The sequence below is a fragment of the Lampris incognitus genome, chromosome 6, assembly GCF_029633865.1.
Source record: "Lampris incognitus isolate fLamInc1 chromosome 6, fLamInc1.hap2, whole genome shotgun sequence".
Classification (NCBI taxonomy): Eukaryota; Metazoa; Chordata; class Actinopteri; order Lampriformes; family Lampridae; genus Lampris; species Lampris incognitus.
In genome coordinates this window covers 29,444,329-29,466,948 of record NC_079216.1, presented here as the reverse complement: position 1 = coordinate 29,466,948, position 22,620 = coordinate 29,444,329, and the positions used below count along the sequence as shown (strand labels likewise).

The 22,620-nt window shown below is 46.7% G+C and overlaps 1 protein-coding gene across 1 annotated transcript; it reads left to right on the top strand.

Annotated features, from left to right (window-relative positions):
• Positions 1–484: 484 nt before the first annotated feature.
• On the top strand, positions 485–5,105 carry LOC130114499 (uncharacterized protein K02A2.6). The gene is made up of 2 exons (XM_056282378.1): positions 485–1,751; positions 5,041–5,105. Exons 1-2 carry the CDS (start codon positions 485–487, stop codon positions 5,103–5,105), a joined length of 1,332 nt encoding a protein of 443 aa, XP_056138353.1.
• The last annotated feature ends 17,515 nt before the right edge of the window (positions 5,106–22,620 follow it).

Genomic DNA, 22,620 nt, shown 5'->3' with positions numbered 1-22,620 from the left:
TCTCGACATTCTGGTTAGTGGGCCAGATGAAGAGACCCACCTGAAAGCCCTGGACGACGTTCTCACGAGACTGGAGGAGTATGGTCTCCATGTCAAAAAGGATAAGTGCATGTTTTTCCAGGAGTCAGTAGAGTATCTAGGTCATATCATCGATGCTGCCGGGCTCCACAAGTCGCCAGAGAAGGAACGCGCTGTTGTGGAGGCACCGGCGCCCACCAACATTAGCCAACTACGCTCGCTCCTCGGAATGACAAACTACTATGGACGTTCCATCCCGGACCTGGCAACCATCCTGCAACCACTGAATGCACTGCTGCACAAAGGGAAGAAATGGCAGTGAACTACAGCTTGTGAGGCAGCGTTCCGAAAAGTGAAAGAGCTCATGGTATCTCAGAAGGTGCTAACCCACTACAACCCTGAGCTGCCCCTCCGTCTAGCCTGTGACACTTCACCCTACGGGGTAGGGGCTGTACTCTCTCACGTCATGCCTGATGGTGTAGAGAAACCTATCGCTTATGCGTCAAGAATACTCAGCAAAGCAGAGCAGAACTACGCCCAGATTGAGCGAGAGGCACTGGGGATAGTCTTTGGCGTACGTAAGTTTCACCAGTATCTCTATGGTAACATGTTCACTCTACTCACAGACCATCGCCCGCTGACCTCCATTCTCAGTCCAGTGAGGAGTACGCTGTCGATGGCCGCAGCCCGCATGCAGAGCTGGGCGCTCCTCTTGTCAGCGCATGATTACACTATAGAGTATCGTAAGGCTTCAGCACATACTAATGCAGATGGACTGTCAAGGTTGCCACTTCCGGACACTCACGATGACAAGATAGACACAGTAGATGTGTTTTACATGTCACAGTTAGACACACTACCAATCAGTACCACTGATATCCGAAACAACACTAGATCTGACCTTACACTGTCTCACGTACTAGAGATGGTCACTACTGGACATTTTCCAAACACGAAAAACATAGATACTGAACTGTCTCTTTTCCTGACTCGTCAAAATGACCTCACAATCCAACAGGGATGCCTCATGTGGGGCACACGAGTGGTAGTGCCACCCAAGCTACGGCCCCGGGAGCTCAACGAGCTACATACAGCACACCCAGGGGTAGTCAGGATGAAAAGCTTGGCACGGTCGTATGTCTGGTGGCCAGGTATTGACTCTCAGATCGAGCTCCAGGCCAAATCCTGCCACTCATGCCAGCGTATTCAGAGAGAACCGAGTCTTGCCCCTCTACATCCATGGATGTGGCCTTCCAGTCCTTGGGAAAGGATTCACGTGGACTTTGCTGGTCCATTTGAAGGACACATGTATCTTGTGGTAGTAGATGCTCATTCCAAATGGCCCGAGATGCAAATCATGGATAGCACCACAGCAAGCAAGACCATCACAGTACTGAGGGGCCTTTTCAGTCGCCACGGCCTTCCTCACATTCTCGTAAGCGACAATGGACCCCAGTTCTGTTCTGAGGAATTCGCCACATTCCTGAAAGCCAATGGAGTCAAGCACATTCGCTCAGCGCCGTATCACCCTGCTACGAACGACCTGGCCGAGCGCTTTGTACAGACTTTCAAACATGCCCTCAAATCCTCCAGGTGCGCTGCACCAGTGCAACAGCGGCTCGACACATTCCTGTTGACGTATCGCAACACCCCGCACGCCACGACAAAGGAACCGCCGGCTATGCTGTTCACAAGGCACATGCTGCGCACGCGACTGGACTTTCTCAAACCCAGTGTGGCTGGGGTTGTTCATCGCTCTCAAGACTCCCAGCAGCAACGCCGTCAACAACACTCCAAGGCCAGACACTTTGCAGTCGGTGAGTCTGTCCTTGTTCGTGATTACCAAAAGGGGGAGGAAAAGTGGACACAAGGAGTTATAATGACTCAAACGGGACCAGTGTCATACGAGGTCAAGGTGGGAGCACAGGGAGTGTGGAAACGCCATGTGGATCAGATGTTGACTCGAACAGAGCAGGCACACGCGGACGCTGCCAGCTCTGCAGTCCACCTTCCTACCAGCTTCCCTATGTCACCTCAACGTAGTGCTGGTGGTACTACACGTCACCTCGGTACCCCTGCATCTCACACTGATGAGAACACTAATCTAGTTCCAGTGGCTTTCGAGCCCACGGAGACACCTCACTCCAGTGAACCAGCTGATGCTGGACCTACTAAGATAGCGGATACTGTTAGACACTCGCGCTATCGGCGAGACATACTAAACCACCTGCACATTACTCTGCTGAGTAAACACATTGATAATGTGGTAAAGAGACAGAGACTTTTGAGTTTAAGAATATTGGGAAACGAATACGGGTTCTGAGTGTATACTGGAAAATAACAATGTTTTGAATGTACTTTTGGGAAGTAACATTACACCTTTGTCACTTAATCTTTGCTCCGGGAAGTGATTTTTGCATTGTGGATGTACAACATATTTTAGTTGGGAGGAGATGTTATGTATGGATGATGCTATTCTACCAGTGACCACTAGGTGGCACCTGTATTCTATATTGCTGTTGTCTGGGTTGTAACCAAGAGAAGAAGAGTTCCTAGTAAAGCATGGAAATGAACAGCCGTGTGTGCGTTGTGGTCCCTGCATCGTGTGTGAAATTGTTTACACCATAGTGTTATTAGCCAGCTACATAATAATGCTGAATATGGAGCTGCCAGGGAAGAGGAAAAGAGGAAGGCCAAAGAGGAGGTGTATGGATGTGGTGAGGGAAGACATGCAGGTGGCTGGTGTGACAGAGGAAGATGCAGAAGACAGGAAGAGATGGAAATGGATGATCCGCTGTGGTGACCCCTAACGGGAGCAGCCAAAAGTAGTAGTAGTAGTAGTACATACATACAATTAAATTTACTTTCTGCATTTAACCCAACCCAGCTGTATAGCTAGGAGCATTGGGCAGCCGCTGTGCAGCACCCAGGGACCAACTCCAGTTCTTCTTTCCATTGCCTTGGTCAGGGACATAAGCAGGAGTATTAACCCTAACATGCATATTTTTTGATGGCGGGAGAAAACCGGAGTGCCCGGAGGAAACCCACGCAGACATGGCGAGAACATGCAAACTCCACACAGAAAGGACCTGGGACGGCCTGAAATTCGAACCCAGGACCTTCTTGCTGTGAGGCAACAGTGATAACCACTGGGCCATATGCAGAGTTACAATGAAAATCTGCAGAGCAGGGGGTCCTTGAGGACTGGATAGGGAAACAATGACCTAAGCCATTATAAAGACCTTTAAATACCATGTGCTAGTCTGTCTCCATTATATCACAAACACTCCCATCACCTGCCATTTGCATACAGGGCAAATGGGTCAGTTTATGATATTGTCAACATGCTGTGAGCCAGTACTTTGTCATCGACCACCTTGACACCGCTCACGTATACAGTATGCTAAAATGTCATTTGTTCATGATGCAACTGCTGACACCTTTGTTGCTGATGTGCTTCAAAGACAATTATATTAACTAAACATAGTCACCAATTATAGAATAAATAGAAGGAGGCTTTTTTGAAGTCCCTACACCCTTTTCACAATCAAGTCATTTAATTGCCTTATTTTTTTGAGTTTGTTACCACATTAATGGAAATTTAAGAGACAAAAATGAGTCTATGAATGGGAAAAAGGTTAAAAGCCTGGCAACAAGGTGAGTTTTTTTTGTTTGGATCTGAAAGCTTTCAATAATATTAAAGTGTCAATAAACACTGTCTTCAAACTCTCTGAAAAAGGTAAAAAAGGGGTGGGAATGAAGAGGGAAATGTATTATTGTTTTTATAGGGAAAATGATCATGTTTTTACCTCAAAATGTAATTAAGGGTTTACTACCTGTGTAAATGGTCAGGAAATGAACAGAAAATGCTTTTCTCTGTCTTTTGAAAGTCCCAAATTTTGGGTGGAGCTGGGATGGCGGGGGAAAGGGAGGGGCACACTGTGATTGACAGTATGAATCACACATCCATGCATGCAGTCATTTGCTTGGAAACAGGATAAACAATGGAGTCAGCCAAGTTGCAGGCCACAGCTGGATCTCTTCTCCTCAATCACCTTCTTCAATAAATCGTAAACAGTTTGGAACATATTTTGTGTCGCCAATTGTGAGACTTGACACGGGATATGACCTGCCACAATGCAGATGGAGCCAGCTGTACAGACAGACAGCTGCTGTACTCAGTGCAAAAGTATGTCACCAGCCATGGACAGTTAAAAAAAAAAATGCAGCGCAGATATGCTTGCTTGCCCCAGATAGCAGCATCCATGCACTGCAATCCCAATTTTTTTTTAAAAAATAATATAGATGTTTTACTGTTTATACTTGAGCATTCTTGGTCACTATATTACTCCGATAATAAACTTCTGCACATCCAACTGGGAGGAGACCCCGGGTAGACCCAGAACTCGCTGGAGGGACTACATGTCCAATCTGGCCTGGGAACACCTTGAAATCCGCCAGGAGGAGCTGGAGGGCATTGCTGGGGACAGGGAGTGCCCTACTTAGCTTGCTGCCGCCACGACCCAACCCCGGAGAAGGGGCTGATGAGATGGGATGAGATGAGATAAACTCCTGCATTTGTCACTGATTTTCTTACCTTGCAGACTGCCTTTGGTTTCCATTCATTTCAGTACACCATGGAAATCACCTAGCGGAGACTTGAAACTTGCTTGAGAAAGGTATAATCCATCACAGTGGACTTTTAGCCACCTTTATTATTTGTTGAATTTATATTATTGTTACAGAATGATGCGGCTGAACATGCAGATTTGATTGGAGAAGTTTTCCGGAGCTTTTCAGTTGTATCATCCCACAATGGTAAGGTAACTGACAAAGAAAATAATGGTGACTTAATGTTCACTGTGAACGATAACGCCAAGGTTTTTGTTGGAAATTAAAAAAAACAAAAAAAAAACGGTTCAATCTATTTTTGACATGAAAACAGCGTTTTCAATCTCTCCAGACACCCACTGTCCATATGTATGGACGTTCACACGTCCACTGTGTGGACATATGTTCTAGGAGATGCCAAGAACACTGTAGAGCACTTGCAACTATTTGAAGATGTGAAAGAGGGGCTACATTAGGGGTGGCAACTACATGATTTATCAAGTTCTCAAAATCACCAAGTGCTATCATTACATCGTTCGATGGCTAGTTGGCAACAATACAACAGAATTGTCACAGAAAATCACAGAGAACCACACAATTTATACTCAATATTACACCATGGATGTATGCATCTAAGCAAACTGTCATCAACACTGATTAAAAGCTGAAAAAAGTGAGTTTAGGGTTTCATACCCCTTTAACAGGTAGATTGACTTCCAAATGATCCCATTGTTCACCATGATTTCTGTGTCTCTAAATTCCACTATGTCTAGCAATCCTCACTTCAGCAAAAAATGTTTCCCATTTCTCATTTTTTAACATGTTCTTTTGGTAGTTTTTGTTAATATTAAAGGCTATCAAGAGCAGCTAAAGTGTGGGGGGATAACATATGTTTATTACATACTACTGTGAGTACAGGCAATGTATCCTCTTTTGCTTAATAACATCAAGTAATAATACTACTGATGGAAAGCAAAAAAAAAGCGTTTGAGCCTGAAAAGAAGGCTTAACTAGATTTCTCTGTTCTACTAGAACCCTGATTTGGGGGAAGAAATTATGCATTTGTTATGGGGCGTTGCATGCTAAAATACATGAAAAAATATATTTTTCCTTATTGTCCAGTGGGCAGGCATCTAAAATAACTGATACTGCTACAGTAACTATGATGTAACAACCTATTTTTCACCAACTCAGATGACTGTCCTGATTTCTAGTCATGTTGTCCATGACCTGTCTTGATCATTGTCATGACTTCCATTCAAGCACCCTTCAGTCCTGACTTGGACGCCACAAGATTCAGTGAAGATTTTTCTTACACTTGATTAATGTGGTCTGGACTGCAGCACTGGTAAAATAAGATAAAGGGCCCGTTGCTCACTCAATTCCAAGCATCCTACACACAAATCATGGTAACCGAATAATTCTGGTTTCCCTTGGGTTCAATCCATTCGATTCTCCCCTCAAAAATGACCACATTATTAACATTTAAATTCAACCATCACAAAATCGTGTAAAGAACTTTAAGAGGTTTAGACAGCGATGAGATCATCAGATCTGATTTGTAGCGGCAGAGCAATGTCTGAGGGGGAAGTCTGATATTGACCTTTCCCAGTGTCTCATTCACTCCTGTACCCCAAGTGAATACAAAAACTCAATTTCCTACAGTTCCCAGGGTGCGACCCCTCTCTGTGTCATAATAATAGAATGAGATAACCCGATAGTAGTGACGGAATATATGAGAAGACCATTCACCTTGACTATCCTCTCTCACAACTGAATATCTGTCCTCACCTTTTTCTGTCTGTGTATGGTTTTCCTTTTTTTTTTTTTAAATCACTTCCTTTCGTGTTCCCCCTCCAAGTGTGGGAGCATATTTTTCAATATGCTCAATGTTACAATCAAAGGCTTTCCTTCAAACAAGAAGTCATCAAGTTCTGATTAACTCTTTACAAAGGTGTTTACTTAATTTGAGCCTTACTGAGTTATCTGTCATTTGATAATTACTCCCGGGAGGATTCTTCCTCTCTCACCGTGAGACGATCGCCCTTTCTGTAAGTACTCTTATTTGTGCAAAGAACACTGGTCTATGAGTGCACTCACACAGAATCAGGCAATGCAGCGCCATGCCGCAGCGGTGTGTGGCACTGTGGGCATGTCAATGCATAGCTCATTGCAATCTGTGATCACCACAATGGGCCATCGCAGCGATCATGGCCCACGTGGGCATATTTGGCTTGATCGCTGGCTTACGTGATTGGCCACCGCAGCACGACGTTGGGTTGCCTTCCACCAAAAGTTGAATCCGGTTCTGCTTTCTTTCCAGATGACTATGCGGGGTTTTTTTTTTTTTTGGGGGGGGGGTTGGGTTTTTTTTTTAGAACCCCCTGCACTGCCGAATCGTAAATGCACTACCTTCATTCAACATAAGTGGGAGGACTTGTGGACTACCCAATTCCCCCTCGGGGATGAATCAAGTATTCTGATTACGATTCTGATTCTGATTCTGACTTGAATTTTTGACACATTGCCTGATTCTGTGTCTGAATGCAATTTATGTCCCTGGCCAAACCCAATGGTATTCAATGTTAATTAATTTACATTGTTCTCACCTTGCTGTTGGAGCCATTAAATCTATCATGCCATCATTTAAACTACATCCTATGTATATTACTATTCACTGTATAAAATGAATGTCTTTTACATTCGAGGAGCCAGTCCATCAGAACTACTGTATGCTGCTGGTCTCCTTTGCCTGGAATTGCAAGATTAACGTGAACGGATTTTTTCAATCTACAAGTGCCGACTTTAGGAATTTATTTTGCTATAAGAAAATTCTTAAACAGAATTTGATGCTGTGAAGACCGGATTGACCAAATCCTGTCTAGATCAGTGAATGAAGTCCAGGAACTGACCAACCACTTTATGAACCGCGGAAAAATAAAACGTAAGGAATCCTTATTTTCAAAAATCCCCTGTGTACTAGTTATCTCCTGACTTCTCTCACTTAGACCTCGACAGGTAGCGTCAATAACCTGAGGTTTTATTAAAAATTCTAAATTTACACCTGTGTGACTTTTGAGTTCATTTTAGTGAAGTGCGCAGTATGGAGTTTGCATGTTCTCCCCGTGTCTGCGTGGGTTTCCTTCAGGTGCTCTGGTTTGCTCCCACAGTCCAAAGACATGTAGGACAGGTGAATCGGCAATACTAACGTGTGAATTTCCGAGATATGCATGTGTGTGTGGCTTTGAGCTGGTAGGATAAGAGGATTGATCTCATCTTTCTTCAGGTTGGCTCATGACAGACGTCCTCTGACCCTGAGAATTCCATAATCATCCAGGAAGGATATAGACTGGAAAGAAGACTTTCTTTGGGACTCCGTAAGCCACCTTGAATACATTCTATCTCCCGTTTGAAGGCATTGGGCTCCACACTAGGCATGATGGTTATTCTTGTTTGGTTTAAGTCTTCGTTTGAGCAGGGTTCAGCACAAATATGCCATCCTTTGCAGCTGGTCCCTTGCTTGAAAGACTGGATCACCTCCCGAGTTCTCAGTATGCACCGGGAGGCATTGTTACTTTTTCGGGGAGGACGGATATGCGTTGTTAGACTGGTAAGTATTTCTGTACCTTTTCTTAACATGTGCATAACTAGCACATCGGCTCTGAGACTAGGGCAACCATTAACAAAACACTGGTTTAATAGATGGTGGCTAGTGATGGCTTATGTGCAACGCAGAGGCAAACCTTTCCAACTGTCACCCAACCAAGGCCTACGCATTGAGCTAAAGGGTGCATGAGGTGGACCGCTGCATTGTTCCATCACCTTGTGGGTGTAACGGGGGCAGTCCTATGCTGTTCTATGCTGGTCAGCCTGCTGCACGCCCGTCACTCTCATCATTAGCTCTGCGTTGTGTTCTAGTTGGGTGGGGCCCCAGGTGTTGTGGGGGGCCCTCAGTGTCTCATCATCATCATCATCATGATCAAGGAAGGAGGGGGGGACACACAGGACTCTATTTGGCCCACCTTGCCATTTATTTTGGTTTCAAACCCTTCGACAACCGTCCAGTCCTCCAGCGGGAGCGGTGTTTCTTACGGACGTGGGGGTCGAAGTTCAACCACTGCCCGGACTCCACTCGTGTGCGTTAGAAGTAGAAACCGTCCACGGGACTCCGATGTAAGAAAGGATAAACAAGTATTTTATCCTACAGCTTGCAGTATCTTCTTACAGGGATACTCAAGGTTACTTTCTCCTCAACCAGCAAAACTGTCCCACGGTAAGAAACACGTGTGGCTCGGCTCGATTGCTGCTTGAGACTCCTCCCACAAAACAAAAATGGCCTCTCCCGCGTTCCGTCTTCCGTGTACCCATAAGACCTCTCTCTTAAAGCGACAGTACACGTATATGACGGTCGTTGTAAAACACATAAAAGTAAATAATGACATAAAATAAAATGTAGTAAACACAAATAACAGCACACAGACAGGATTTGGTGATATTTCATACTCAAACAAAATAAAATAAAAACATTAATTTTAACCTGGTTACATTCACCCCTCCTGAAATTCACCAACATCCTGACAGCAGGATAAAAAGAGAAAGAGGAAAGGAAAAGCCCATCACTGACTACTGGCACAAGTGAAAAGAAGGACCTAGTCCTCCAGTCCACTTAGGAGCTACCTCGGTTACGAGGTCCAGAAAATAATGAGGTTGATCAAGTCTCAGAATTCCCTTAGATCAATGTGACGCCTGATACGCCACACCATGCACTTGGCCCAAAACAACCCTGTCTGATAGACACCTAATAACTCACATTAAACTAGTTTGAATGACTCCAACCTCCATCAAAGTTCAAACCCTCACACTCCGTAGAAATGGCATCTGAGCCATAGATTCTATTAACCTGTTCACTGACCTCACCACCCTCCCTGTGCGTGTCCTAACCCGACCATCGCTCTCTACTTGTGTGCGTGAGACAGTGCGAGCTGCAACATCTGTATCGAGTGAGGGTGGTGCCCCTGTGTGCGAATCAGTGTGAGATATAACACCTACATCGAGTGAGTGTGATGCCTCTATGTGTGGTGCATGTGTGTTGTGTGGTGCGTGTGTGTTGGGTGGAGACTGAGCAGTGGCCCCCACAGGACTGACTACCAGACTAGACGGAATGAACTCTTCCGCTTCTGCCCACTCAGATCTAGGTGAGTCTCCAAGTGATGAGACTGCTAGCCCCACTGCATCCCCTGAGACCGTCAGGCCATCTGCACTGTCCTCCTCATCGGACCCTGCGCAGTCAAGCAACTGACTGGTTGTACTGGACTCCTCACCCTGATCTAACTCAGGAAGGGGCAAGAAGTTGACCTCCAACAAACGGTTCCTGTGCACCACCCTGGTGTGCCCCTCTGCATCCTGAATCTTGTAGACGTGGATATTGGGGTTGACACCGACAACCGTGTACACTCCGTTCTCCCATTTGTCAGCCAACTTTCTCTTCCCTCGCTCACTCTGGTTCGCAACCAAAACACGATCCCCGACAGACAGGACAGTGCCCTTGGCATGTCTGTTGTACTGTCGCGCCTGATGCTGCTGCTCAGCCGTGGAGTGCTTCTGAGCGATCTCCATTGCACTCCTTAGACAGGAAAGCAGAGACTGAGCATAAGAGTCATAATCAACAACGTGAGGGTCATGAAAACCTGCCTGAACATAACATCCACCGGCAGTCTTGGGACACGCCCATACATCAGGAAGAAAGGCGCGTAACCCGTGGTCTCGTGAACAGTGGCATTGTACGCGAGCGTGAGAGAATGGATCTGCTGAGGCCACTGTTGCTTCTGCTGAAGCGGAAGGGAACGGAGCATATTCCCCATCGTGCGATTAAACCGCTCTGTCCCGCCATTACCCATAGGATGGTAGGCCGTCGTGTGGGACTTCGCTACACCCGCCAACCTGAGAAGCTCTGCAATCAGGTTGCTCTCAAAGTTTGTGCCCTGGTCAGAATGTATTCTCTCCGGAAACCCGTAAACACAGAATACATGATCCCAGAGTTTCTTGGCGACCTGCTTCGCTGTCTGATTGGCGCAGGGGAACGCGTGAGCAAGCTTAGTGAAGTGGTCAGTAACCACTAGGATATCGACCGACCGCTGCTTACTGTCCTCAGCGGACCAGAAATCCATACACACAAGCTGCATCGGTGCGGAGGTTGTAATGCTCTCCAGGGGCGCGCAAGCAGCTGGCTCTGGGGTCTTCCCAAACACACATCTCCGACAGCATCTGACATATGCTCTGATATCCCTCTCCATGTCAGGCCAATAAAAACGCTGCCTTGCAAGAGAGAGAGTACGGTCCTGGCCCTGATGACCAGCGTGATCGTGGATGCCAGACAGTGCCTTGTCTTTCAGACTCAGAGGTAAAACATACTGAGACCTCCTCTGCTTGGACACTGGGTCCTTTGTCACCCTGTACAAGACACCATCATTGACTTCCAACTTCTCCCACTGTTTCAACAGCCTGAGGACCTTCTGGTCAGCACCATGCCTCTCACGCCTCGATGGCCGCTTCCGAACAGCGACAAAGGGCAACACCTTGGAGATGCAGGGGTCCTGCTCCTGACTCAACCTGAGCTCCTCGGTGGATAACATTGGCAGTGTATCCTGACCGCCCGACAGATGCTGAACGTGCTGGACCAAACTGAGTGCTGTGAATACTGATGCATCAGGCCAGTCACATTTGGCTTGACAAAAAGCCCTGACCTCAGCTGCATCACAAGCAAACCCAGATCGCGCACTACTCAGTGTTTGGGACTGGCAACTGAGTCTGAAAACATCCTGCACAGAGTCCCCCTCAACCCCGTCGGCTTCCTGAACAAGGGCCGGGTAGGGCTCCCTAAGTAGCCTCTGACTGACGGGCTTGGAAAAAGGGTCGCGACTCAATGCATCCGCCACCACGTTTTTCTTCCCTGGCAGGTGTTTGAGATCGAAGGTGTAAGATGCCAACTTAGACACCCAGCGGATCTCACACGCGTCAAGCTTCGGCTTCGTTAGGAGATAAGTCAGCGGATTATTATCTGTCCAAACGGTGAAGCTTTGACCCTTCAGCCAGTGGCTGAACTTTTCACAAACACTCCACTTCAGCGCCATGAACTCCAGTCTATGAGCTGGATACTTCCGCTGTGAGGCACTGAGGAACTTGCTTGCAAAACCAACAGGTCTGGCCTTGGACTCTCCTCGGGGCACTTGAGACAGCACAGCGCCGAGTCCGTCCAAAGACGCATCGACCGACAAAATGAAAGGCACCTCAAAGTCTGGATGGGCAAGCACCACACACTCCAGTAACATCGTCTTCAACAGATCAAATGCTTCCCCACATTCCACCGTCCAGTCTGCGGAGGTAAGCTTACGGAAGCTGCCATGGGGCTTCTTATCCTTAGCCGACCTCCCCCTCCTCTTTTGTCCAGCTGTAAGGGCGAACAGGGGCTTAGCCACGGAGGAGCAGTTCGGGAGGAAATGCTGGTAGTAAAATACCATACCAAGGAAAGATTTGATCCTACGAACAGAAGGCGTGCACCCATCACCTTCCATGAGATCCTGCACTGTCATGTTGGAGATGACCTCTACTTTGGAGGGATCGACAGACACACCTCCGCCATCAACCACGTGGCCCAAAAACCGCACCCGCTTCTGCAGCAGATGACACTTCTTCGGAGCCAGTTTCAAGTTGTTCTCCCTCAACCTCTGAAACACAATGCGGAGCCTCGACAGAGCCTCAACCTCTGACGGTGCGAAGACAAGAAGATCATCAAGATAGCACAAAAGCTTCGTGAAGTTCAGATTCCCAAAGATCCCAATCATCATTCTCATGAAGGCTGCAGGGCTATTACAAAGGTCCTGTGGCATGCGATTGTATTCATGCAACCCAAGGGGAGTCGTGAAAGCAGTGTACTTCTTGTCATCTTCATGCATTGGGATGTTGAAGAAGCCAGAGGTGAGGTCCATCGTACTAAAGAGGCAGTTACCACCCAGCGCGGCAAGACAGTCCGACTGGTGTGGCAAGGGATGAGCGTCTTTCAAGGTCCGAGCATTCAGCCATCTGAAATCAGTGCAGATCCGAAGCCCGCCATCCTTCTTCCATACCATAACCAGCGGTGAAGCGTATGCGCTCGAGGACTTCCGGATAATCCCTTTCTCCTCCATATCAGTGAGAACTTGTCTCAACTTCTGATAGTGGGCTGGGGGAACCCTCCTGTAGGGCAAGCGAAAGGGGCGCTCATCCACCAGATGGATGCGATGTGTGTATCCTGTGACCTCGCCACAGTCCAGAGAGTCCCTGGAGAAGATGTCATGGTACTCGGTGAGCAGCTGAGTGAGCTGGGACTTGCATGCCTCACTAACCTGACAGGAGCTGAGGTCAATGTCACGGAGTCCGAGCTCTGACAAACTCCTAGCCGGCTGGACAGGGGGACAGGCACTATCTGTGGCGTTGGACTCATGCCTCCCTGCAACTGATTGCAGTCCCTGGAAAACATTAAAGTCCTCAATCGCCAAGCATGGAAACACATCAGCCAACTTGCAGTTCCTTTTCAGTGTGATGGCTTTGTCAGATGGATTGACAACAGTCATGGGTACCCACCTATCACCCCAGAGCGGTGTGACAAGTCGACCTACGAGGACACTGCGTGGCATGGCCTTGGAGTCTGTCGGCTCCACAACAACAGTGCTTCCAGCTGACATAGGCACCTTAGCAGGAAGTCTGCCCCAGACTAAGTGCTCGTGCCTCGGTAAGAGTGTCACGGCCTGGGTGAGCTTAACAGTACCTATCTTCTCAGGAACTGCACCACCCCTCCAGCGCTCTACATTCGTGAACATGGACAAGAACTGTTCAACGTCAGGACTAGACGGATGTTCCTGTCTGGACGCGATGTCCCAGTACTCAGTACCACTCTTGAGTACATGGGCCACATGTTTAATGACGTTTGTGCCGACTATCAGATCATCATAATGACCGGGCACGACCAGAGTGGGTATGACAAAGGAAACACCATAAAGCTGCATGTTGAGGTCATAAAAACCATCAGGCCTAGTCTCCAGACCACCGCAGCCAATCAAGACAATGTTCTCTTCAGGCTGCTGCTTCTCAGGTAAAACACCCCCAGAGCGGAGCTTCTCTACTGCATTTTCACTGATACTGCATGACATAGAGCCAGTATCCAACATGCCATTAAGCTGCACACTCTGGTTGATAAGAACAGGAGCATAGAACAGGTCACTGAAAGCCTGAATCCTCTGTGTCGCCTGAATGACCATACGCGAACCCTGAGGTGCTTTGGCACACTTGTCTTCATACAAGTGAGCCAGGTCGGAGACATCAGTGAGGGATACATCTACATTACCCACACCATCCCTCTCTAGGTGTGGGTTTAGTAGTTTAACGGACGAGACTGACGAACAGCTCTTCCACCAGGCTGAGAACGGAGCTGGTTGGGCGGCTGAGGGTGAGGACAGTCCCTCTTCCAATGACCAGGAGACAAACAGTTTATACATCAGTTCTCCCGGCTGCAGTGGGAAAATGTGGAGTGATCCGGAGACTTACAAACCCTGCACAACCGCTGCGGTGCGTCTGGCACCCGCCCTGCGGCGCTAGCTGGCGGTTGAGTCCGCGTCGGTGTCTGGACCGCAGCGCTAACTGGAACCTGAGTCTGCATTGTGACCAAACGGTCTAGCAAGCTCACCAAACTCCTCATATAGTCATCACCGCCAAAGACAGGTGCGGGAGACAGTGTAGGACACCTTGCACAAAATGGTGTAGATGACGCATGAGCCGGGACGGGAGATGGCACCACCGGCACGGTCGTGTTCAAGTCGGGAGCCACGTCGACTACAGGGACATGAACCTGTGAATGGAACCTACGCTCTACCGCGCCTGCTTCACGTTGTCCACCTGCAGCAACACGGTACTTCCTCTCCAGCATGTGCTCATCAAGCCTCTCTTGGATCTCGCTAGCAGACCATTTCCCTGCGGACTTGAACTTAAAAACATTGGCAAGAGACTGATCTGGACAGTGTTTGATAAACATCATGCTTACCTCATGGCTTGGCTCTTCAATACTACGGCCTTGCCGCTTCAAGCATTCGTCAGCCACCTCCACTGTCTTATTAAGCCTAATCCAATACTCCATAGCGTCCTCACCTGGCTTGGGCAGCGTACTGTAAAAGTCCGCCAGGGGCATGCTCGAGTATGTGAAGTCACTAAAGTGTTGCTTCAGTACATCAAAAATAATGTGGGGGTTCGCTATGTGGTCGACAGATGTGTTGCGCAGCTTTATCCTCACCACGTCCCTTGCTTTCCCCATAAGCTTAGCTAGAATCTCATGTGACTGCTCACTAACTGGAATGGCTCGCTTCCTCAAATACAAAGTCATAAGGCTCTCCCACTCATGAACTGTAAACTTATCAGAGCTGTCGCCCCTGAAAATAGGAGGCTCCCTAGCGTCTGTCTGCATTACTACTCTAACACTAGGCACTGTCTCCGAACACTGTTCAGCAGACCTAGCACTGTCTGTGTGTGTGTTTCTAAGCATTTGTGTTTCCTGCAGCTTAGCAGTGATTGACTCTCCTATCTTCTCTGCTAACCGAGTAATGAGCATGGCTAACTCACCCACTGGCTGCTCGCTGTTACCCAGCACAGCCCCTTCGCTGATACCTGGCCTGGCCCGTTCTACGTAGCGTGTGGAGGTGAACTGAGGAGTGCCAAATGTGGTCGGGTCTCTAGGTCCTGGTGCTCTGGTGTCTGGTTCCCCGCCCTCTAAGAGCTGCCCGAAACTCCTACCTACACCTAGCCGTAAACCCCCACCCACATCTAACTGGTACCCCCTCTCCATAGCACACTGGCGATCCAAAAGATCCTGATCAGCAATGTTACCCCCACCTACGTACGAACCACCCTCTGCCATGTTCCTACCTCTAACACTCAGATAAAAATAAAAAATAAAATAAAAAAGTGAAAAGCTCAATTCATTTAAATAATTGAATCTAGAAATCACTAAGAGATTGAAACAATCACACACAATCAACAAATTCACCAATAGATTAATCACATACGCACATATCCAGTAGTTTAGATCAATAGATTATTCACAGGAGTCCTTCAATCACATCAACATTAACCTTTTTTTCATTTTTTTTCCGTGTGTTTTTCTTCCTTCAGTATATACAAATGTCCTGTTCACAAGCCCAGTCCATGGTAACCACAGCTATGACTGTCCAGTGTCCACACAGCTCAACTTCAGTCCACTGTAACATGAGTGTACAGTCTGTAGAAATACCTGAGGACGTCTGGGGCTTGATGACGACAGCAGCCTCCCGCGGCGAGCAACTGATGTCACTCTCAGGATCCAGGAGGGTCACGGCACCAATGTAACGGGGGCAGTCCTGTGCTGTTCTATGCTGGTCAGCCTGCTGCCCGCCCGTCACTCTCATCATTAGCTCTGCGTTGTGTTCTAGTTGGGTGGGGCCCCAGGTGTTGTGGGGGGCCCTCAGTCTCTCATCATCATCATCATCATGATCAAGGAAGGAGGGGGGGACACACAGGACTCTATTTGGCCCACCTTGCCATTTATTTTGGTTTCAAACCCTTCGACAACCGTCCAGTCCTCCAGCGGGAGCGGTGTTTCTTACGGACGTGGGGGTCGAAGTTCAACCACTGCCCGGACTCCACTCGTGTGCGTTAGAAGTAGAAACCGTCCACGGGACTCCGACGTAAGAAAGGATAAACAAGTATTTTATCCTACAGCTTGCAGTATCTTCTTACAGGGTTACTCAAGGTTACGTTCTCCTCAACCAGCAAAACTGTCCCACGGCAAGAAACACGTGTGGCTCGGCTCGATTGCTGCTTGAGACTCCTCCCACAAAACAAAAATGGCCTCTCCCGCGTTCCGTCTTCCGTGTACCCATAAGACCTCTCTCTTAAAGCGACAGTACACGTATATGACGGTCGTTGTAAAACACATAAAAGTAAATAATGACATAAAATAAAATGTAGTAAACACAAATAACAGCACACAGACAGGATTTGGTGATATTTCATACTCAAACAAAATAAAATAAAAACATTAATTTTAACCTGGTTACATGGGCCTCGATGATGTCTCTTCCCAGCAGAATTAGTATTTGGGTTTCAGAATCTAATGGCAGTATCTTGGTAGCCAGGACATTTAGATGGACTTTATGCTCTACCGCATCTTGGATTGGGATCGAATCAATGAATTCCACTACAACTCCAATAGCGCATTGTCCTAATGTCTGTGTATGCCTGCACATATCTTTTAGGGTATAGGGTGAAACATTGTTAAGTACATCAAAAATGTCAAATAAGGCTGACCAAGGACTTGTTGCTTTGGTCATCCAAGATCATGTATGTTCTCATTCTCCTTTCAGGATGATTGTTACGGCCCTAGTGCCGCGTGTCTACTTTTCCATCTCCAGGTAATGCCCCGCCTCCTGTGGAACTGCTGATTGAGCCCAGGTGACCCCAATTCCTCATCAGCCGGGTATATAACTTGGAGAGAGACACTCAACAGTGCCAGTGGGCCATTGTTATCAACCAGCGAGCAAGCTCTTGTGTCTATACTCCTTGAGAAGGAGGGTGAAACCTATTGGTGTTGTTGTTTCTTTCGGTTTGGTTGGGTCTGAGTTTGTTTTGTTAAAAGCCTGGTTAGTTAAGAGCCAACCTCTTTAGTTGCCTGTTTGACTAAAAGTTCGTTTTGTTAATGAATGTTTTTACTTCTGGTTCCGCCTCCCACCTTTCTTATTCCCCCGGGACAATTTTATTTTCTTTGTTACTTCCCCTGGATCTTTTTAACGGGCAACGTAACAATTGGGGGCTCGTCCGGGTTAATTATTTTTTGAATAAGACAGTAGGGAGGTGGATTCCTGGTGTGTTAATTGTTGCTGTGTGCAGCTTGTCTCCAGAGGCGGGTGCGGTGAATATTGTAAACTCGTTTGGGTGTCTCAGACAGCTTCCCTGATTAGAATAGGGGAGTGTCCAGCTGGCTGTGATCAGTCCTTCCATGGGACACTCTTTTGTGATTTTGCCTTTCTTGTTTTAGGAGTAATCCTGGGTGGGGACAACGCTCCCTGGCGGGGGTAGGCTTTTCGGGGCTCAGGCCACCGAAGTTCAGCCTTTAAAGCCGCCTCGAGCCCGGCACGCTCCGAGAAGACAGATGGGTGAAGCTTCAACCAGGTAAGAACGGGGGAAGTTTGTTTGTAAGGCTAACCATACGTTTATTTTCAGCTTGCTGTAATTTGCCAATGGTGGATATGACTTTTTGAAAGTGTGAGGTTGAGTGACTGTAGATGATGCTAATTAACATTCAGCCTGTTTGTTTTCTTAGCTATGGCTACTTTTGAGTCACGTGTCTACTCCTGGTTCTAAGCTGGCTGCGCAGTTAAAAATCCGTCTTGCTCGCCTCCAGTTGGAAAGGGAGAGAATTCCAGCTGCGCAGGGAGTTGGAATTGAAGAAATTGGAGGCAGAGACTGCTATTAAAATATGACAGCTAGAGGTGCAGTACGAGCATAGTGTCCAGGCTGCGGTGTTGGCGGACGAATTCGCGCTCCCACATAAAAACATCTTTGTGCCGCATAATTTCTTTCCCCTGCAGAGACGACTCACGAAATGCTAACATGCAAGTTACTCAAGCTTCACGGGTCGGTACTCTTCCAAAGCCTAAAGTGGAAAAACGGTGTTTTTTCTGCCATAGGTCTGGACATTTGGTTGTAGTCTAGTCAGTTAAGGCAAAATGGCTGCAAAAAGTCATTCACATTTGAGCCTATGTTTTTCTGTTAATTTAGAGTCCAATAAAGAAAAAAATGCAAGGAGCCCAAAATTTTAGGTGGGGGAAGTCTCTGAAATGGCCACGCCCACTTTTTAGGCCTGGAAATCAGTATCTCGGCTCCTGAATGTCGCAGAGAGCTGATCATGGGCTCAAAAGAAGCAGAAGCACCACATTTATATAAGCATTATGAACAAACATATACCCCAAAACCTTTACTTTTTCAGATATTTTAAGAAAACTAATTTTTACTGGTCACGTTTCACGTATCAGCTCCTGAAGGTTGTAAAAAGCTATATTTGACATGAATCTCATTCGCTGCCTATGTTATAAAGCATGAAGCACAATACACACACGAATCATGAGTTTAGAAAATATCTTAGTTGTCTTCAGCTCCATGTCATGAGAATAGCAGTATCATACACAAGATATCTTAACCCAGGCCAGGTTGCAGTGGGTGGATCCGATCAGCCCCTTTATGCCATCAAGAAAATGATACAGTGGGCCATGGGGGAAGAGTTTTCTCATTCATACTTCGCGTTCATGGGTGGGCTGCACCTTGAGAAGGTTTCTCTTGTCTGTGTTGGGCAGTTGATAAAAGGAACTGGCCTTGATACCATCTTAACCTCAGCTAATCTGAATATCACAGGTCTGACAACTGCTGTCTGCGATGTGAATTCCATAAAGAAGGCTAGATACTGTATTCAACTCCTGGCTGTGGTGCTGGCCAAGAAGAGATGAAGCATTTCAGGCAAAACGTCTAGAGGACAACAGTTTGACTTGGAGTAACTGGGTGGCCAATGAAAACAGCCCCATGTTTCACTACTGGAACAATGTTGTTGACACAATCAAGAAGGTTCTTATCTTCATAAGATCCTTTCGAGAGGCAAACTTCATCATGATGATCAGTGCACTTGAGCAGCTCATTCCTCTTTTCTTTGCACTTGATCATACACACTATGCCAGATGGGCATCAGTGTTTCTTCAGGATCTCAAAGAGCTCAAATGGAGACACCCATACTTGTTCAAGGAATTTCTTTCAGGCTCTTTCACAGTAAACACCAGAGACAACCCATTCTCAAAGATTGCATGTGATCAAAAGCAGGAACATAACATAAAGGTCATCAAGTCTGACACTGGATATGTCGATATCATCAATCGGGAAGATCAAGAGTTCTTCAGGAAACTCGAACTTGCGCTACCCGAAATCCAGCGCTACCTAGATGAGGTCGAAGGTCAAGATCCATCACACGGGCACAAAGAAATGCTGGATTCCTTCAAGGAAACATTTTCAAGCCACACACTCAAGGTGTACCAGGGTATCCTTACCAACCCGTTCGATGAAGCTCAGTTCATGAGGTTGAACTCATCCATTCCCTTCCCAGATGTCATAAGTAAAGACTCCAGTTTTGTCTTTACAGTCGGCAAAACTCAGCATGACCAGTTTGTGCAGGAGCGAATTGTATTAAGTAAGAAGGATGTCAATGCAACCATCTCACGAAATGCCCTGAAACTCCCAAGTTCATGTGCAAAAGTCCAACTCGCTAGCCCTGCAATCAAGCCACCCAAAGGAACCTTTGCAAAGCTGAAGGAGGCCTGCAGATCAAGAGAAGAAGAGACAAGGAAGTTATTTGGTGGTGAATTCACAGGTGAAACTAATTGATATAAAGTCAGTTATTCAAATATTTTAGATGTTACTTAAGTCTTACCAGATTTTTAATACAGTGATATTCATTGATTCAATTTCACATTCAAGTTAATTGATTTGACAGTAAGCCCAAGAGTTACACTTAGCTTAACTATTCATTTCAATTTCAGGTTTACCCGACGCCTTGTCAACAAAGGATGGAGATATTTATCATAGCCAAAAGTCTCAAATTCTTAAGGACATCGGTGTACAAGTTCAATCTACATCCTCAGAAGGACTTGTGATAGATTTGTCTGTGCAAGTACGAATCATGGCAAAGTCTCTCACCAAAGGCATGACATTCCAAGACTTTGTAATCAAAGTGTTGAACAGCATTGCCAGGATCGGTCATGAGAAGAAAGCCAATCGTATTGACATTGTGGCTGACCTCTACCAGAATATGAGTATCAAGACTGCGACTAGGAAGAACCGGGGATCAGCAGGTAGTTCACAGATGGCTTTCAGTGAGAATGACACCATGCCAGAATCTAAGCAATTCTTTGAAGCTTTTCTGTCTAATGTAGACAACAAAGTAGCCCTGAATCTAATGTTCGCCAGGATTGCTAAGGCACAAGCGTGGAACTGGGACAAGGAGTTCAGCATCACCTACGGCAGAAAGGTGCTTGCAAACTTCGGCGAAAGCTTCGAGATCCAGCTTTATGACAGCATAGATATGCTTGAGGAGGCTGACAACCGCATCGTTTGCCATGTGATGCACATGCTAAACAAGGGGATCAAGTCAGTTACAGTAAGAACAGTCGACTCCGATGTGGTAGTCATCCTACTAGGGTTCACTACACAGTTCCTATCAGTATGTAATGACTTGCAACTTATAGTTGACTTTGCAGTTCCTGGCAAACGCCAATTCTACTCAATCACAGAAGCACACAAGAAGCTTGGTGGAGATGTGGCCGATGCCATGCCTGTGTTCCATTCTTTTAGTGGCTGTGATTCTGTGAGCGCCTTCTTTGGCCACTCAAAGACTGCTCAATACAAAGCCTGGATAGACCACAGTAAGTCCACAGAACTCACTGCTGCTTTGAGAGGACTAAGTTGCTGCCCTAGTATCGAGACAGTTAAGGAAAGCATGGAAGTTATTGAGCCCTGGGTAATGAGCTGGTACAACAAGACTGGACTGTACAACTGTGTCAGTATAGATGAGCTCAGATTCCAGCTGTTCAAGCACTCAGTTAATGATGAGCTGAGAGACCTACCCCCAAGTCAGGATGCGCTTCTACAGCATCTGTTGAGAGCTACATTCCAGGCAGGATGGCTGTGGGGAAACAGCCTGCTACAACTCCCTTGTCCCCCTGTCATTGAATGGGGTTGGACTACCGAAGGAGAGGAACTCTTCGTCAAGTGGAGCACAGTTTCCACAAGAGATACATTGTCTCAAGTAACAGGGGTGTGTAGTTGCAGATCTAATAAGTGTACCTCATGTTCTTGTGCTGGCAGAGGGATGAAATGTCTCATTTATTGCAAGTGCCTCAGCAAGTGTTTGAATCCAGTCTGATGGGATGTGTGAGGTTAAAATAAAGATTTTTTTGGACCTCACATGGTTTGCTTTGTTTCTTTGGTGGTTACTGGGTTCCTCCTCTTATAACAAAGAGTCAACTTGAATACTAGCACTCCATGAGTAGATGTAACACTTTTACTCAAACAAACTGTATAGCCTTCTTGCACAGATTTGGCTAAAGTTGATTGCATGCTGCTGATCAATTCAATGGAAAAAAGAACATGTTCATGAATAGCTCAAAACGTGAAGGTTTTAGGGCATACAGTATATTTGTTCAGAGCACTAATATAAATAGTTATTTCCACATCTTTTGAGCCCAATATCAACTCGGGGCAACCTCCGAGAGCTGAGCCTGAGATATAGTCCCAGGGCTAAAAAGTGGGCGTGGCCATGTATGTGACCAGTGAAAATTAGTTTTTTGTAAATACCTGAAAAAGTAAAGGTTTTGGGGTATATGTTTGTTCATAATGCTTATATAAATGTGGTGCTTCTGCTTCTTTTGAGCCCATGATCAGCTCTCTGCGACATTCAGGAGCCGAGATACTGATTTCCAGGCCTAAAAAGTGGGCGTGGCCATTTCAGAGACTTCCCCCACCTAAAATTTTGGGCTCCTTGCATTTTTTTCTTTATTGGACCCTAAATTAACAGAAAAACATTGGCTCAAATGTGAATGACTTTTTGCAGCCTTGACCCCATATTTGCCCTTAACTGACCAGACTATTGCCTATTGTGAGGCGTTAAAACGTAAGCGGCAGAACCGCGGGCGGCCGTGTCCCAGGTGACGGAATAGGGAGGACCTAAACCAGAAGCAGGAGGTGAGAATTGCACACCTCGAGTCTGCCGTCGCTGACCTCACACGCCAGTGCCATGCAATGCGGGTTGAGGCGGAGGAGCTTCGTTTGGAGCTGGTGACTCAAAGGAGGAAAGCTGTGGAGCAACTGAGGTTTGTCTGTGTAGAACTCGAAGAAGCC

Bases quoted from the DNA above. Each gene is read 5' to 3' on its own strand.
- LOC130114499 (XM_056282378.1), top strand. From the start codon at position 485: ATGCCTGATGGTGTAGAGAAACCTATCGCTTATGCGTCAAGAATACTC. The intron at 1,752-5,040 runs GTGTGGCTGGGG...CATATGTTCTAG, and splicing joins ACTGGACTTTCTCAAACCCA to GAGATGCCAAGAACACTGTA.